The 14151-nt window shown below is 38.4% G+C and overlaps 1 protein-coding gene across 2 annotated transcripts in view; it reads left to right on the top strand.

Moving 5' to 3' along the window:
* Window positions 1-14151, top strand: part of dmxl1 (Dmx like 1) — a 193217-nt gene that overhangs the window by 56725 nt on the left and 122341 nt on the right. For both annotated transcript variants that reach the window (XM_080188967.1, XM_080188966.1), the window contains exons 5-6: window positions 1656-1794; window positions 12139-12205. In XM_080188967.1, coding sequence (XP_080045093.1) covers window positions 1656-1794; window positions 12139-12205 — 206 coding nt within the window. The remainder of the gene's footprint in view (window positions 1-1655; window positions 1795-12138; window positions 12206-14151) is intronic.

Here is a 14151-nt window from a genome sequence, read left to right as displayed (position 1 = left end):
ATAAGCTCTCAAAGGGTTTGAGAAGTGATCGAGAAACAAGCGAAAAATACAATTTCTGGGCCAGTGCAAGGGGTCCCATGGGTAGAAGAAAGGTATAAATTGGAGGTAGCGGAATGGATGTTCTCAATCTTAAGGACAAAGAATTCTATTAATTCATTACACTTGTTGGATGTGGTGGAGGAGATGAGAAAAAAGGAGTTTGAGTTTTGTTATGGCAGAAAAGAAGCTGGAGGTTACCTTTTGCATTCTTTGGATAGATTATTGATGTATAATCAGCTGTGATTTTCATGTTTTCAAGATGTCAAGAAAGCTCATTTCATTGTTAAACTTTGAAGTAGGATCTAACTTAAGTTGACCAACAAAATTAGCATTACCCTTGCAGTTTTCAGTTTTTCAAATTTATTCTTCCCTCCTTTGAAGAAGGACAAAGAATCAAAGATCATGATCTATGATTCTTTGTCCCTTAATGTTCTTTTCTCTACATCTTGTCGCTCCCATATTCATAGAACATAGAACAATACAGCACAGAACAGGCCCTTCGGCCCACGATGTTGCGCCGACCAGTTAAAAAAACAATGACCCTCTAACCTAAACCAAACCCTTTCCGTCCATAAACCTATCCACGGATCTCTTAAACGCCCCCAAACTAGGCGCATTTACAACTGCAGCAGGCAGGGCATTCCAATCCCTCACCACCCTCTGGGTAAAGAACCTACCCCTGACATCCGTCCTATAACTACCACCCCTTAATTTAAAGCTATGTCCCCTCGTGCTAGCTTTCTCCATCCGAGGAAAAAGGCTATCACTGTCCACCCTATCCAAACCTGTAATCATCTTATATGTTTCAATAAGGTCCCCTCTTAGCTGCCTTCTTTCTAACGAAAACAATCTCAAATCCCTCAGTCTCTCCTCATAGGACCTCCCCTCCATACCAGGCAACATCCTGGTAAACCTCCTCTGCACCCTCTCCAACGCCTCCACATCCTTCCTATAATGTGGGGACCAGAACTGCACACAATACTCCAAGTGCGGCCGCACCAGAGTTTTGTACAGTTCATATTCAGCTTTCCTCTTTTCATAAGTGTTTTCTATTTTCACACTTTTCCTTTCTTCATTCTCTCTTACTGTTTTCCCTTTCTTCCTTTGTTTGCTTTTTTCTGCCTTTCTTCCCTTTTTGCTGGATTCTTTCTTTTGTTTCATTCTTTTATTTCCTCCTTTACTTTATTCCTTCTTCCCTCCCCTTCCCTCCTTCCCCTCTTCAATTTTTGTTCTTCTGCTTTTAAATTTTCGTAGCATCCACACAATTTTCCAACCATGACAAAGCTGGTACATTTTTATGCTTCAACTCTTTTACGGTCCACTGAGGTATGTGTCAAAAGCTATAAGTGAACGCTTGCACTTTGTCTTGCATTCCTTCACATTTAGTAAATCGGCAAGCTAAGAGCAGATAATCTTGCCCATAAGTTATCAGTTGATCAAATTCCATTGAAATTGCACCACCATTCTGTGATACAATGCTTGGACAAACCAGTGGTAACACAACAAAGGGTGTATCTGTTTTGTTGTCGAACATTTCAGCAGGACTGCATTGAGATCAACTTGGATGAGAACTGAAGAATAAAAATCATTAACGTAACAAACATTTTCCATTCTAGGAATTCGTCTCTTGACGGGTTCCAATTCTTTACAGCTTTGGTCGAATGGAAATCTGGAAATTAATATTAATGAAGAGGAAACTGCAGATGAAACAGATCCAAATAAAGTTGCTGATTGGAGATGCATCTGGGAGTCTAAGTAAGGGAGCATTATAGCTTTTGTTATGAACTGGATGCAAGTTTTGTTTTCAAGATTTTGGTTCCAAGTTGTCACCTGGTGAAAAACACACTGTAAAATGTAAAATAGTTCTTAGGAAATGAATGTCATAGTTAAATTTTAAATCCACATTGAACAGTTCAATGCTTACATAGAATATGATAATATAGGAGGCTTTTCAACCTATTGTGCCTGTGATGGCTTTTGGTAGAGCAGTCCCAATTAATCCCACTCCCTTGTTCTTCCTCTGTGGTCCAATATTTATTTCATTTTAAGTTAAATAATCAATTTTCTTTTTGGCATGTTGCTTTGAATCTTTCAGGCAGTGTGTTCTGGAGCGTAATAACTCACTGTGTTTTAAGGACAGGTATTTCCTCGTGTCACCTGCAATTCTTCTGCTGATTATTTTAAATGTGTTTGTTAGCCCTTCAAACATTGAAAACCATTTCTCTTCACTTAATTTACCTGAAAACTTCATGATTTTTAAACACCAGTATCAACTCTCCCCTTAGCTTGCTATGCTCTAAGGAAAACAAACTCAAATTCTTGAATCTACCATGAAACTATCATCCTTTATCCTTGGAATCAATGTAGTAAGTCTCATCTGCACCTGCTCCAAAGCCTTCAGTTCCTTCCCAAAATACTAAAGCTGGGGCCCGTAGAGTGTTTGATACAGTTTTGAAGTAATTTCCTGACTTTTATATTCTTTACACCTTTTATTTATAAGGCCTGACAGTCCTTTATGCTGTATGAATTGCTTTGTTATTGTATGCTGCCATCTTCAAAGATGTGTGTACAAACACACACAACTTCTGAAAAGTCAGTCATTTCTTGAAATTTTTATGCTTATTCACGCTGGATAGAATGAGTTACAAAAGCAAAGTTATGTAATTTCTAATAAATGCCGTGGGAAGAACTGAATGTCAGGAAGGTTTGTTAAATTTTAAAGAGAGTAAAATACAGTATTGATGTTGAACCTGTACTCAAGCATCAAATTTAAACCAAGTTGTTTTCAGAGAAGGTACATTGCGACTGGTACAAAATGTCATAACACTGTGCAAATATAAAAATATTACACCACAAAGTAATTAATTCCGAATGGTTCACTGAGTTACCTAATAAAATAATGTCTGCCAGTGTGTTTAGAGTGCCATATTGTCAGATTTGTGCCCAATTTTTTTAACCAATCTCTGCCTCATGTCTCAATCTAATTTTCTGAGCCACTAATGCCATTATTTCTAGTTCCCTCCTGTACTTGCATTACGAGGCTCTTGGGAGTATTGGCAGTGGTGTATGTGCCAAAACTAGCAATTTTTAAGTTTTTATATAATCTAATGTTGTTTCATTCTTGTTCTGTAAGTTGTCTTTATTTTTGTGCACAGCTTTCTGATATCCTGTACACTTTAGCAGCCTATGTATTGTACAAGTTAAATTTATGGAATTAAATGCTAGCAATGCTAAGCTGTGCAAATATTAAATTTTGCATGTGGCATGTATTTCCTGTCTTGTGTAGGACTGCTCTGCACTACCCTGTGATCCATTAAATTCAGTGACAAAAAGATGCATGGAGGAATAGGTTCATAGAATGTTTATATCCTGCATTAGTAATAAAGCATACTTAATTACCAAACATTATATTTAAGTGAACCTGCTTCATTCTTTACTTGTGCATGTGCACATGCACATAAAAGCTCTCTGCTATTAACATGTAATTATGATTTAGGTTACTAAGCACAAGACTGCTGAATATTTTGGTTCAGTTTCAGTACCTCTGTATTTTCGTAAGGAAACAATTTTTGAAGGAAGTAAATATATTCAACTTCAGATTGGAATTCATCAGGAGGTGGAAAGTCCTATAACTGCCTTGAGAATTTAAGATTGGTAGACTCATTATAGAATGAAGGAAGACCATTGGCTCATGAGTCCATGCAGACTCTACAGAGCAATCCAGTTAGTCACATTCCTCTGCTCTATCTCTGTTAACTTGCGAGTTATTTCCTTCAATTTCCCATCCAATTTCCTTTCGAAATCACTGATTATCTCTGCTTCCACCTTCCTCATGGGCAGTGTTCAAGTCATCACCACTCTGCTTAAAAAAGTTTTTCCTCGCGTCCTCCCTGCATCTCTTGGCAAAAACCTGAATTTACTTGCTCATAATTGTACATAACCAAATAGGAATAACTTTTCTTTGTCAACCTTATTTAAACCTGTCATAATCTGGTACAGTTTTATCAAATCTCCCTCAACTTCCTTTGCTCCAAGAACAACCTCAGTTTAAGAACATAAGAATAAGGAGGAGAAGTAGACCATATGGTCTGTCAAGCCTAATCCACCATTTGATATAATCATTGTGACATAATGGTTAGCACTGCTGCCTCATAGATCCAGGGATTTGCGTTCAATTCTGGCCTCTGTTGAGCATGGTAAATATGACGGGCTACGGGAATAGGCCCTAGGTGGGATTGTTGTCAGTGCAGGTTCAATGGGCCGAATGACCCCCCTTCTGCACTATAAGGATTCTATGATTCAGTTACTGACTTTTGGTTTCAACTTCACCTTCTTGCCCATTCCCAATATCCACCAATTCTTTGAGAGACCAAACATCTGTCTATTTCGATCTTAAATATATTCAATACACTCTCTGGGGCAAAGAGATTCAAAGGTTTACAGTTTTTTGAGTGAAGATATTTTTCCTCATTTCAGTCCTAAATGGGGAGAGTTATACAACAAAGATCTAGGGATACAGGTTCATAGCTCCTTGATTGTGGAGCCACATGTGAACAGGATGGTGGGGCATTTGGCATGTTTGATTTCATTGGTCAGAACATTGAATACAGGAGTTGTTTCGTCTTGTAAAAGTTGTACAAAGACATTGGTAAGGCCACACTTGGAATACTGCTTACAGTTCTGATCACCCTATTATAGAACTATTAAACTAGAAAGAGCACAGAAAAGATTTACTCGGATGCTACTGGGACTCGATGGTTTGAGTTATAAGGAGAGACTGGATAGACTGGGACTTTTTCCTCTGGAGCATAGGAGGACAAGCAGTGATTTTATAAGTCTATAAAATAATCAACATCTTTTTCCAAAGATAGGGGAGTCCAAAGCTAGAGCGTATAGGTTTAAGGTGAGAGGGGAGAGATACAGAACGGTCCAGAGGGGCAATTTTTTCACAGATGGTAGTGCATGTTTGGAATGAGCTGCCGGAGGTAGTAGTAGAGGCAGGTACAATTTTGTCTTTTAAAAAACATTTAGACAGTTATGTGGGTGAGATGGATATAGAGAGATGTGGGCCAAACTTGGGCAATTGGGACTAACTTAATGGTTAAAACTGGGCGGCATGAACAAGTTAGGCCAAAGCGCCTGTTTCCATGCTGTAAACCTCTTCATGACTTTAAGAGGTGAAAGGGGTAAGAAACCGATTACCATAATCACCATCATCAGGGAAAGACAACTGGGAAAACTATCAGAACGAAAGGCTGACAAGTCCCGAGGACCTTGTGGCCTGCTTTCTAAAAGAAGTGGCTGAAGAGATGGGGCATTAGTTATAATTATCCAAAATTGCGTAAATTCTGGAAGGAAAAATTCTGAATGTAACAATCTTTTTCAAGAAAGGAGGGAGGTAGACAGCAGGAAGCTGTAGAGCAGTTAACTTACATCCATCATGGGGAAATTACTTGGATCCATTATTAAGGCGGTTATTACCAGGATACTTAGAAATCGTAATGGCCATAATTTCCAAGCTCCCCAGTGTCACATTTTGGGGGTGGCCCAAAGATGCAACAGACAAATACCTCTTGGAATTTTCTGTGTTCTGTGCTGCGAACTAACTGGAAATGTGATCTATGTTGTAAAATTTGGATGGTTCTGTCAGGGTGACTCCAATAGTTACTCTGAGAAAGTTAGAATTAAAACCTCTTTTAACTTCTGGCTATGTATTCTAAATGTGCAGACCTACATCCCTGCCACCACCTACCCACCACCACTCCCCCCCTCCCCACACACAACCAGACAAACTGCCCCGCCCTGCCTTAACCCCAAAATGTGGACCCTTCCCCTCCCTGCTTCCAACATGTCCATCCCCTCTCCAGACCTGACCTGAGCCTCTGGCCTCCAACTCCCATCCTCCATCCAGACCTAATTTACAACCCTCCCTGACCTCACTGAAACTGTCAGATCTGAACTGTACTAGGGTTTGTGAGGAATCTTTCAATGCAGGTCTCAAACACCTCCAACCATTGGAAATTTCAGCAATTTTCAAGAGTAAAGTACGTACCCTTTTAAATTCTTATAGTTCCTGCAGACTAACTAGCTCTTTCCAAAGCCAGTCAGAGGTTATGGCCCAATGCGATTTGACAGAGTCAGCATAGCTTTGTGAATGGGAACTCATAATTAATTTACTGGAGTTATTTTAAGAAGTAACAAGCAATTTGATAAGTGGAATTGGTAGATGTGATGTTCTTGGACTTCCAAAAGGCATTTTGTAAAATGCTATATCAAAAGTTGCAACACAAAATAACAGCTCATGGCTAACATGGTAACATACCATGTATGTAAGTAGGTAACACACTAGCAAGGATAGAGTATTGATTAGCTGACAGGAAACAGAGTTGGATAAATGGGTCATTTTTGGGTTGACAAGCTGTAATCAGTGAGTGCCACCAGGGGTGTTTTGGGACCTAAAAGTTTTACAATTATGTCATTAAGTTGGAGGAGGGGACCAAATGTATGGTAGCTAAATTTGCTGATGATCCAAGGTGGGTAGAAAAGTAAGTTGTCAAGAGGAGGTTAAGGTTCCACAAAGTGGGTAGCTGGTTAAAATTTGAGAGATGTAGTATAACGTGGCACAACGTGAACTTGTCCACTGTAGCAAGTAGAATAGAAAAGCAGTGTATACTTTTAAAATCAAGAGGTTGTAGAACTTGGTGGTGTAGAGAGATTTGGGTATTCTGGTACATAAATCACTAATAGTTAGTATGCAGGAATAGCAGGTGTTTAGGAGGGCAAATGAAACATTGGAAATTATTGCGAGGGGTGTAGAGTATAGAAATAGGGAAGTTTTAATGCAACCGTACACAATACTGGTGAGACCACATCTGGAATAGTGTGTTTTAGTCTCAATGGGGAAAAAAAATGATATAATTGCATTGGAAGCAGTTTAGAGGACAATCATTGGACTCAGTCCTAGAATGAAGAATATGTGAACAAGTTGGTGCTAATCCCAATCGAGTTTAGGAAAATGAAAGGTGATCTTACTGAAACATGTATAAGATTCTGAAGAGACTTGATTGGATGGATAATGGGAGGATGTTTCCTCTTGTGGAGAAGGCTAGAACTAGGACGCACAGGTTAAAAGTAAGAGGTCTCCCTTTTAAGACAGATGAGAATTTTTTCTCATAGGCTCACTAGTCTGTGGAATTCTGTTTCCCAGAAAGCAGTGGAGGCTGGATCATTAAAGTTATTCAAGACTGAGTTGCATAGATTTTCATGGAAAAGGAAGTCAAGGGTGATAGGGGGTAGACAGGAAAGAGGAGTTCAGACCAAAATCAGATCAACCATGATCTTATCAAATGGTGTACATTTGCTCTTGAACCCTATGTTCAGTGCAGAATCTAAACTAGATAGTGTAAGTTGAATATTCAGATGGATTCTGAACCATATACAGATGTGGAAATGAAGATGGATTGGAAGATCAGATTGAGAGATTGTTGCTAGATTCCAAGACAGTCCCCTAATAATCATAAATTAGTACACCAAATAATACTACAAAACAAGTTGATGGTTGGTAGAGACTAGGAGGAAAGCTTATGGACAAACTGAAATTTAGAAGATGGATGAAAAGCAGTCAGCAGGTTATTATAATTTCAAATTTAGAGGTCGTAAAGACATGCTGAATCGCAACCAAAGGTGGGGTGAGAAAATAAGCAATCGCTTTAATGAGTATTTGAGGCTCTAAGCTCAGTTCATGGTCAAATAGGCTATCAAGGTTGCAAATATTCTCATTCAGCCTGAACAGTGGTCATGGAAGTGGGTGATTAGTTATGGCAAAGGTACAGAGATTTTAGCGGGGCTCAAAAGGAAGGCTCCAGTCTTTCTAATGTTTGAATCAGGAGAAAGATCTTTGATATGTAATTTTACACGTGGAAGTCAACTTCTTGTGTGCAGATGAGACCACAAAGCCTTTAATAGCCTTTAGATAAAAAGAAGGAAGCTGCGAAGGACAGAACTTTTAGGAACCTTGGAGGAAATGGTGTGCAGAGCATTGTTGGAGGTGGTCAGGCAACAAATAAATTACAATAGTGGAGCCAAGTTAGGCCAGCTCCATTTAGCTGAATGGGATAAATGTATTGATTGATAATAGTGTGGTTTACTGAAAGGAAAAAAATGAGATGAGGAAGAATAATGCACTTCTGTCGTCATAGTGCATCTTTTTGTGCCATTGCTATAGTGAAACAGAATGAACCAGAGATGAAAATCTGATCATATCAATTCAAAATCTGATTTGGGAGACATCAGCAAGTTCTCGATTTGATTAGGGGTGTGGAGGTTCCAGCTGGGCAACAGCTTGCAAGAATGAAAGTGTTAGGAGTCAGTTTTTGAGGATATAGGTAATAACAGCAATTTTGTAGTGAGAGGACAGTTTCTAAGAAGAAAGATGCAGTTATTAAGATGGCCAGAATCTTATGGATAAGATGAATTGGATGAGCGTGTTTGGGAAGAAAAACTGGAGACACATTTGAGTTCAGAGTTGGGCAGCTGGGAATCTTAAAGGAAGATTAGGCTTAGACAAAAAGTGCAGCAGTGGGGTGCTGGAATAGAGCCCTGGACATTGTCACTCTCCATCTTAAATGGTGAAGTCCATAATCTCATCCAGCTCATTGGTGGGAATGATAGGGAAGAGAGGATGTTAAGGAGATGATGTAGGGAAGAAAAGTAGTTGGGGATAGCCTTGTTCTCCAGGATGGTCTTAGGGTAGCAAGCATTTTTGGTAGGAAATTGAAATCCAGTAATGCTTCTGGTCTTAAATCCTTTGACTTACTCTGAAAATCAATACAGGATGTCTACTAGTACATATATTTATCTTGTGTCCAGTGCCTATCAAACTTCTATTTTGCAATATCTCTGCATATAAAATATTTTGGATTTAAATAGAAATGCTGGAAGTATAATAGAGATATTGTTAGAAATGGTATTGGAACGCGACCACCATTCTCATGACTCCAAATAAATTCCGTGTATCGTCCAAAGCTTTTGAAGCTTGCGGTTGCCATCAGAGTGCATGTTATTTTTGCTTTCTCCAATCGAAGTGTTCTGATCCAGTTGATGGCAATTGCTATTCAAACAAAATCCCAAAGGGAAGCTTGGTCCATGTATCAAAACTCCTTTTCTTTGTATTCTAAACATGAGAAAATAAGTTTACCGAATTCATAAATCCATAATTCCAGTAACACTTCAGGTTTTTAAATGGTAAGTTGAAACATTTATTAACAAAAGAAAAATTGCGCAAAATAACATTTAAAATATTAAAATTGTCTTGCTGAACATTATACCAACAAGACTTCCTACTTGGTCAAACTCAAATGAACACCCACCAGACAATAAGCCCTTATAATATGTAACTATAAAAATTCCAGTAATATTACCCCCAAGGCAAAGCTATTGTCACTTCAGTGAGACATATCACACAATATCTCACTTCTTACCTCTAGTCTGTTGTGGATCTTCAAAATTTCACACACCAGGCTGTATTTTGCTGCCTCAAGATTTTCCTAACTGAATTGGCTGGCTAATTTAAAACTGATCTTTTCCATCCTAGAGCTGTTGCTTGCAGGTCCTGCACACAACCAACCCCCCGGGAGAGTTCAGATGGCCGTTTTCAACATCTCTCTTAAAGTATTCTTTTTTTCTCTCATCTGATTCCAATGTCCTTTGTCCCTCTCCGAAACATAACTTTGCCAGAATATAAAAATATTTCATGTTCTCCTTATTACTCGGCCCCTTCCCCTTTTCAGGTCAAATAAAGTGTTGTAACCTTACCTTTATTTGTGACATTTTCGAAATTGTTGACTCTTTAACTCCCCTTTGCAATTTAACAGCTTAAACTCCAAACACTCACTCATCTAATGCAAATTTCTTTCACTGCTTATTATAGAAATTTACCGTGCCACCCTTACTTTAAATGCATGCCTTTAACACCTGCATTCCTTTGAACTATATAAGGCCACATTTGGAATACTGTGTGCAGTTCTGGTCACTATTATAGAAAGAATATTATTAAACTGGAAAGAGTGCAGAAAAGATTTGTTAGGATGCTACTGGGACTTGATGGTTTGAGTTATAAGGAGATGCTGGATAGACTGGGACTTTTTCTCTGGAGCGTAGGAGGCTGAGGGGTGATCTTATTGAGGTCTATAAAATAATGAGGGACACCAATCAGCTAGATTTTTCCAAAGGTAGGAGAGTCAAAAACCAGAGGGCATAGGTTTAAGGTGAGAGGGGAGAGATACAAAAGTGTCCAAAGGGACAATTTTTTCACACAGGGTGATGAGTGTCTGGAACAAGCTGCCAGAGGTGGTGGTAGAGGTAGGTACAATTTTGTCTTTTAAAAAGCATTTAGATAGTTATATGGATACAATGGGTATAGAGGGATATGGGCCAAATGTGGACAATTGGGATTAGCTTAGGGGCTTTTTTTAAAAAAAAAAGGAGGCATGGACAAGTTGGGCCAAAGGGCCTGTTTCTATGCTGTAAACCTCTATGACTCTGTTTTGTACACACTCAATCTCGAGCTTAATGAAATTATGTGTATAAACACAAACACGCACACAAGGATGCTTCACAGAATAACACACTAAGCCACCAACATATTAAAACTAATACCATCTCTTGTCACACAAGGGGGAAATATCTCCTGTTTACTGCCATACAGTGTCCAGTCTATTGCCAGAGAAATAGCCAATTGGCATGTATGTATGACTCAAGTTTCAGGAGAAAAATAAAAGAGCGGAAGAACTCTTTGTCTTGCAGAAAGTCAAATTGATTCATTTTCTGAAACAAAGATAATTATCTCCAATTATTGCTTTCATTCAGTGATGACAGTAATAGTCTCTTGCAGTATTATTTGTTTCCAAGTCTTGGTAACTAGCATTTAAATGAATTAGATACATGTTTGCCATTTGAATTTCCTACTTCTATTGCTTTCTTTTTAAGTTGTCACTGAGGAAGTACAAAAAGGAGGATAATGAAACACTGAATAAACCTACCATCTTTTGTGGTATTGAGGCATATAAATCAGGCAGTTAAAGATTAAAACTCTGCTTTACGCTGAGTTAGCTGATCACAATTAGTTTGACAGGAAGATAACACAGGGGGCCTTGATGTCACTTAAGAAGCACAGAGGAAAATTGCTCCCAATTGTAAGCCTGCTGAAAATTGGGTTGTATGAATAATACTTGAGAACAGGATTGTGCTTGTGTGAAATGTCTCATGATGCCAGTAATGTTAACTCCACAGGCTGAAATATTAAGTGTTACTTTGATAAAAAACTAGAGGGTTTTCATTAGCTGAAAATATGTGCTGCAGCATGTGACACCACCTTCAGTCAGGGAGGTGAGAAAATAGGGGGAAATGCGTAAAATTAATGCTGTTTACTCAGCAGGACAAATCAAATTCAGATATATCTATTAAATTTAGTAAACCTGCAGAGAGGTTTTCAAATGTCAACTGATTACCCAAATGACCTGTTTTACTTGCCAAATGTTCTGTGGAATATGTAGGTGTGAAACATTTTTTGTCCGATTTAGTGTACTACTATGGGGTGGCATAGGGGTTCACACTGCTGCCAAACTGCCAGGGACCTGGGTTCGAATGCTTCAATCACTGTCTGCATATTCTTCTTGTGTCTGCGTGGGTTACCTCCGGGTACACCAGTTTCCTCCCACAGTCTGAAAGATGTGTTGGTTAGGAGCGTTTGCCATGCTAAATTCTCCCACAGTGTACCCAAACTGGTGCCCGAGTGTGGCAACTAGGGGATTTTAACAGTAACTTTGCACTGTTAATGTAAGCCTAATTGTAACAGTGATAAATAAACTATTTATCATAGGACAACAAATGGAAGTGAGAATGTAATTTCATTTGCCTATGGTGCTGTTTTTATTTGTGTTGTAGTGTTTTTGTTTTATTTTTTGTTTCCGCCTTTTTTTCCTCTTCCCAGGCACATTTAAATTGAGTTTTGAAATTTTAGGTTAAGGAAAACAGTTTGGACTTGGGTGTTAGCTTTTGCGTTGGTGTGATATATCTAAGAACGTTGATTTGTTTTTGCAGAACTGCATCTCCAATCCATCTATTAAAGGTGTCTCCAGATGGTGAATTCTTTGCAACAGTGGGAAAGGTATTTGTATTTATCTTGTTGGCTGAGAGAGAACACAGACCTAATATTTAATATGCCTTGAGGGTGGTTCGCTTGATTTCATTTCAAACAAAATGACTATTATAAGTATTCCAAGATGCTCATGAAGTTGAAATTGTTGATTTCAGCAGTCACAAATTAAGCAACAATGTTTTTGTATAATAACGTTAGCTGTTAATCACTCACTTTTTGCACAAACTGAGAATGAAAGTTACTAGAATTTTCTCCTAACCGGGAATTATGTACGGTTCATTTAATCTTGTTTAAATATCATAATTATGAAGTGGGTGTAGATTCCCCCCCCCCCCCCCCCCCTCAAATAACTAACACTCCACTCAGCGGTACCTTGCCTCATAATCTGTACAAGTGTGCATGAAGTGGTGCGATCTGCTTTTCAGCAACTTTTAGTGGTTAAATCAAAATAACTCCCTAACATGCACTCTAAAGCCAACAAGTAACTATTTATCTAACTGACAGTGAACAAGTTAACTAAGCTATTAACAAGACAAATAAAACATGATTCTAATGGAATGCTGTTCAGATAAATACAATCCCCACGTAATTACAAAAAAAAGTCACTCTCTAAATTACAACCAGGTTTTTTGTCTTCAGAATATTCTGGGCCTTCTCTGTTGATTCTTTCTCTTTTAGTACCTTCACTATCAAGATGGTGTTTTCTCTTAAGACATAAATGAAGCTAAGAGCTGACTAACAGCTATTACTTTGGCAGTTGCGCTGTTTTTGTCCCACTGCTCTCTTTTTATATCTTTGATGACATATCAATATCCCTCACAATAGAATTGGCCCTCAGTTGCCAAAACAATCAAATTTAAATTTAATCAGTTTTTGGTATCTAAGTGCCTAATTCAAATTGATTAACTGAATTTTAAACAAAAATCATACAGCCAGAAAACCTGTTGCCTTGGTAGCCCTGCTGCTTAGCCTTCTGATACAAATATTTCATTTTTACCACCCTGTATGTACTTTGCATTTCTAAGCACAGAAAATGCACCACCTTTTTTAAAGGGGCCATGCAATACTTTTACAACTTTACAAACACCAATCTATAATTACTCTACTCAACTTTGCAACAATATTAAAGGAAAGATGTGACTGACAAAACAGTCAACTGAATAAAATCCTGCTGGTCAATTGTTGCAAACAAAAAAAATGTAATAGTTTCATTATAAATTAATTTGCATTTTTTTGCTTCTTACTATCGTAGCAGATCTCATGTTGCTCTTTCAACTTTTAGTTATTCTCATAAATAATGTTGAATAGTATCATGGCTTAAAAAGGAACAACTTGATGTCTGCTAAGATAAAAATAGTTTTAAAAACCCTTTGAACTGAGTGCTGAGTTTCTTAGAAGAAGATATATTTAAGTTTGACAATTAAAGTGATAAACCTTGAACAAGTTTCAACTGTTTTCTGTTTCTTAAAAAAAAAAATGATGACAAAGTATTTTTAATCAAATATTTCATTTTGAGCACTTGTTAACTAATTGGCCAAAATCTGCCCGTGTCCTGACCACCAATGGTGGGATACAAGTTGGGAGACGTACATCAGGACCCTGTAGAAGTGCTGATTCTCGTGCAGAAATTGTACAGGAACTTAGGACTTTTGATTTGCTAATGTCTGCTGCCCTCCGTGAATATCTTGACGTTGAGGCAGAAATGTGGATGTTTACACTGGAACTGTTATGTTGGTTAATACCCAGTCTAACTCAGTAATTAGCTGGGGCAAGCAAAACAGGATCACAACTGACTAACCAACTATGCCCTTGACCACCCAATCAACGTCCCCTCCTGATTACCCAGTCAACTACCATCTCTTCTTGACCTGTCTACCCCCCCCCCCCCCGACCATCCAATTGCCTTTCCAAATCCTTACCTCTCAACAAAACACCCAATCACCACCTCCAATCCA

Source organism: Carcharhinus amblyrhynchos, chromosome 5 (genome assembly GCF_965287045.1).
Source record: "Carcharhinus amblyrhynchos chromosome 5, sCarAmb.v2.hapA, whole genome shotgun sequence".
Classification (NCBI taxonomy): Eukaryota; Metazoa; Chordata; class Chondrichthyes; order Carcharhiniformes; family Carcharhinidae; genus Carcharhinus; species Carcharhinus amblyrhynchos.
The sequence above is the reverse complement of the archived record's forward strand: the minus strand, read 5'-3'. Positions and strand labels throughout refer to the sequence as shown.